Raw genomic sequence first — 3,393 nt, 5'->3', positions numbered from 1 at the left:
GGAGCGAAAAAACTGACAATTTTTTTTAAATATTTTGAAGTCTATATATTCTTAATTCAATGTAGTGTTTTTCGTTTAATCAAGAATTTAAAATAAATAATATTTGCTCTTAACAATCGAAGCATTACTAATATTTTTATATGGATGGTGGTGCTTTGGGAATCGACTAACATTTTGCATTGGACTCTTCAGCAATTTGCAGATGTGCAAGGCGACAAAGGCGTTATCAAAGATTATTTCATCGGCCCTCTACTCCTCTTTTTTTGCGGTCTTATCGATACGATATGCGAACCCTGTTTGCTGTTTAAATGCGTATTGATTATCATTAGTTAAGTTGTTAACTGATTCCGTTTAAAGATTTGTCAGCCAAACAACTTGGCAGAGGATTCCGATTCTCTTGCGAAATATTTTAATGTGATTTATCTGGCCGACTAACAACAGCGAAACAACAAGAATCGTACGATCGATCGGCCCATAAATCAGGCGGAGCCTTTGCGGCTAATGAGACAGATTGCCCCGTCTTCAGTCTTCGGTCTTCGGGCCTCGCAATTCTCCGCTCTTCACCTTTCTTCTGGAGGTCAAATGCCGGTGGTCTCTTCCCGCGATAAAGAAACCGATCCGATCTCCAACGCAATTGCAACAAATGATATTTTATTGGTATTTGATGAGCGTCGGCAGTTGATGCAATTGTCGGGTCAATAAATTTTAAGCTTGATATCGCTCATTAAAGAAGGATCTTGCAGTATACACTTGCAAAAAAGTGTAAACTATTTTATAATCCAGCGTATAAAAATCTTAATTATAAAAACGAACTATGTATCTTTGAAAAGAATATATGAAAAGCTCACTTTCATCAAGATTCGTTGAAATAAATATTCATTTAAATGAATCAAGAAATAAATGAATTGAATAACAGTATACATACAATTACATTTAAACAAAAATGTAGTTTTCTTATTTTTTTTTTTTTTTTTTTATTTACTGGAATTTGTTCAGTGCCTTCTGAACTTAACCTAGCGTAATTAACGAGAAACAGTTTTATGGATACATAGAAGCATTAAATTCTTTAAAAATATAAGTAAAATATCACAATTTCAATGATATTATACCATGTAATTTATTTTCCAAGTGCATAAGGTCGTAATTGTGATGGGAATCGACCACCGGGTGCGTTTCGTGTGGGAGAAGCGAGTCCTAATCCCCGGTTAAAGCACAAAAAATAACATCACATAAATAATGCGCTCATTGAGTTCCACTTCAATTCACTTCAGTTTGAGTTTGAGTTCCAATTTGGGATCGAATTGTTTTTGCGGCCCCCTTGGCATTTTATTTTTTTCCCTTTTTGTACAATAAATCACGCGACAGGCCAATTAGGTCCGTGCGATTTGCGATCACTGTTCTCCGCGAGGAGCTAAAAAAAAAAAACATTGGTTCAAACTTCGAGGATCCCATCGGTCGCAAAAACTCTTACCCCTCCCAAAACTCCAATTGCAACTCAATTAGGTCAGTTACGGATATTAATCCCTGGCTTATAGATAATGTTGGTTTTTGAGTACAAAACAATTATCTACAGTTCGTGATATCTACATGACTTATGAGGTTGGTCAAGGTCTAGAGATATGGTGCCTAAGTAAAATAGATAATGTTACCAACATGCTTATTAAGTCCCCTTTAAATACAAATCACAATGTGTTGGTCAAGATAACTAAATACCTATCGATAATGGATCACATCTTTACGACTTACTCGATATGATTCATACATAAGCGAAATACCTTTTATGAATATCAATTTATTTCAATTTTGTACATTCACTGCTTACTTTACTTTTGGAAAAAAAAAATGTTTTACAATATTAAGATTCATATTAGGGTAAGATTTCTTAGAAATATACTTTTTCGAAACCCTCCGAAAACAAATCATTTGTTTAACATCCACACTACACAAGCCACAAAAAAGAGGTTCCATAGACCCATGATTTTTACGGAATCCGAGGAGTTTACCGGGGCAAATCCCAGTCGTTGATTGCCCACATCGAATTCGGTGTAGAAACGTCCCAAAAATATATCGCCAAAAATCCAAAAGTTCTGGTTAATCGATTGAATGCCCAGCATACAGTAGTTTCCCTCCTGGGTGACATAATACTTGGCCGGAATCCTAAAGACCTCGCCATTAATGGTGATCACCAGATCTGGCATGGAATTCAGGCACTCAAATAACCCATTTGCATTGGCATTAAAAATTGCTGCAATCACATCGTACTCCGAAACGGGGGCGATAATTAAGGAAGTTCCTGTATCGGCAATTGCTGCATCATTAATGCTTATAATCACATCGCCGACTGCGATCGAATCGGTTTGGAATTTCCAATAGGCCGCCTGGATGACATCCACATAGGTAAGATCGCCCCTATAAAGCGATGGATCCGAACCGCCCAGGATTAGTTCGCCGCCATAGTTAACCGTACTGCCATTATCCCGCAGGAAAAATGAAAACACGGAGTTCTGCACGAGTCCTTGGGTAATCATATTCTGGAATGTCGGGGTAACTCCATCCACGGCCAAAGCGGGAAAGCCCATACCCAGTATACCATCGAAGTGGGCATAGGCGAAGTTCGATCCCTGCTCGGTGGTGACCTCACCAAATGTCTGATTCTTGACAATCAGGCCAGCGAAGCCGACAGAATCCACGGATAGATAGCCAGAAACACTGCCAGTGCCATAGGTTATCGAAAAGGCAGTTCCATTGGCCACATAAGTACTCGACTGGGTTTTGTTATAACTCAGATGGCTTAAACACGAGGTATCCTGGCACGAACTTCCGGGCACCCAAAGATTCGAGGAGCCCGTATCGAATTGCACCAGGAAATACTGCGCTGGCGATCCAATACTTATATTTCCATAGTACTGATAATTATCAGAGTTCGATAGCTGTTCCATCGGATAACCATTGACGGTGTTTAGATTGTACTTCTGCTGAACAAAATCCCTTTCCGCCTGAATATTTTTGTGACTGCGCTTGAAGTGCTCCGATCTCTGGATGGGTATGCGATTAAGGGCGGCATTGGCCACGCCCACCAGGAGCAGAATACCGGCCAAAAAGGCAATTGGTATTATTACGGAACGAGCCATGTTCACGGTAGCGAATGGCAAACACGACTAACTGGGCTCCCACTATCAGTTGGGGTTCTTATAAAGAAGGTTGGGGTTCTTATAAAGAAGGTTCTTATAAAAAAAATAGAGGAGCTTAGCGATATCGACAACAGTGTCGCGTGTGTGATTGTACAACAATCAATCAAAGTATTTTACAAATCTCGGCTAGATAACCAAAGGTTTATATCCACGCCAGTGTAATAATTCCCCCAAATCAGGCATTTAATATACTACATTTGCT

At 39.2% G+C, this 3,393-nt stretch overlaps 1 protein-coding gene across 1 annotated transcript; it reads right to left on the bottom strand.

Annotated features, from left to right (window-relative positions):
- Positions 1-1,772: 1,772 nt before the first annotated feature.
- Positions 1,773-3,167, bottom strand: LOC108046860 (lysosomal aspartic protease). The gene has a single exon (XM_017126782.1). The coding sequence runs from the start codon at positions 3,129-3,131 to the stop codon at positions 1,920-1,922; it is 1,212 nt and encodes a 403-aa protein (XP_016982271.1). The 5' UTR covers positions 3,132-3,167; the 3' UTR covers positions 1,773-1,919.
- Between the last annotated feature and the right edge of the window lie 226 nt (positions 3,168-3,393).

Source organism: Drosophila rhopaloa, unplaced genomic scaffold (assembly GCF_018152115.1).
Source record: "Drosophila rhopaloa isolate 14029-0021.01 unplaced genomic scaffold, ASM1815211v1 contig_3, whole genome shotgun sequence".
NCBI classification, from domain to species: Eukaryota; Metazoa; Arthropoda; class Insecta; order Diptera; family Drosophilidae; genus Drosophila; species Drosophila rhopaloa.
The sequence above is the reverse complement of the archived record's forward strand: the minus strand, read 5'-3'. Positions and strand labels throughout refer to the sequence as shown.

What these genes read in the sequence shown, in the direction of transcription:
- LOC108046860 (XM_017126782.1), bottom strand. Translation starts at nt 3,131, where the DNA reads ATGGCTCGTTCCGTAATAATACCAATTGCCTTTTTGGCCGGTATTCTG.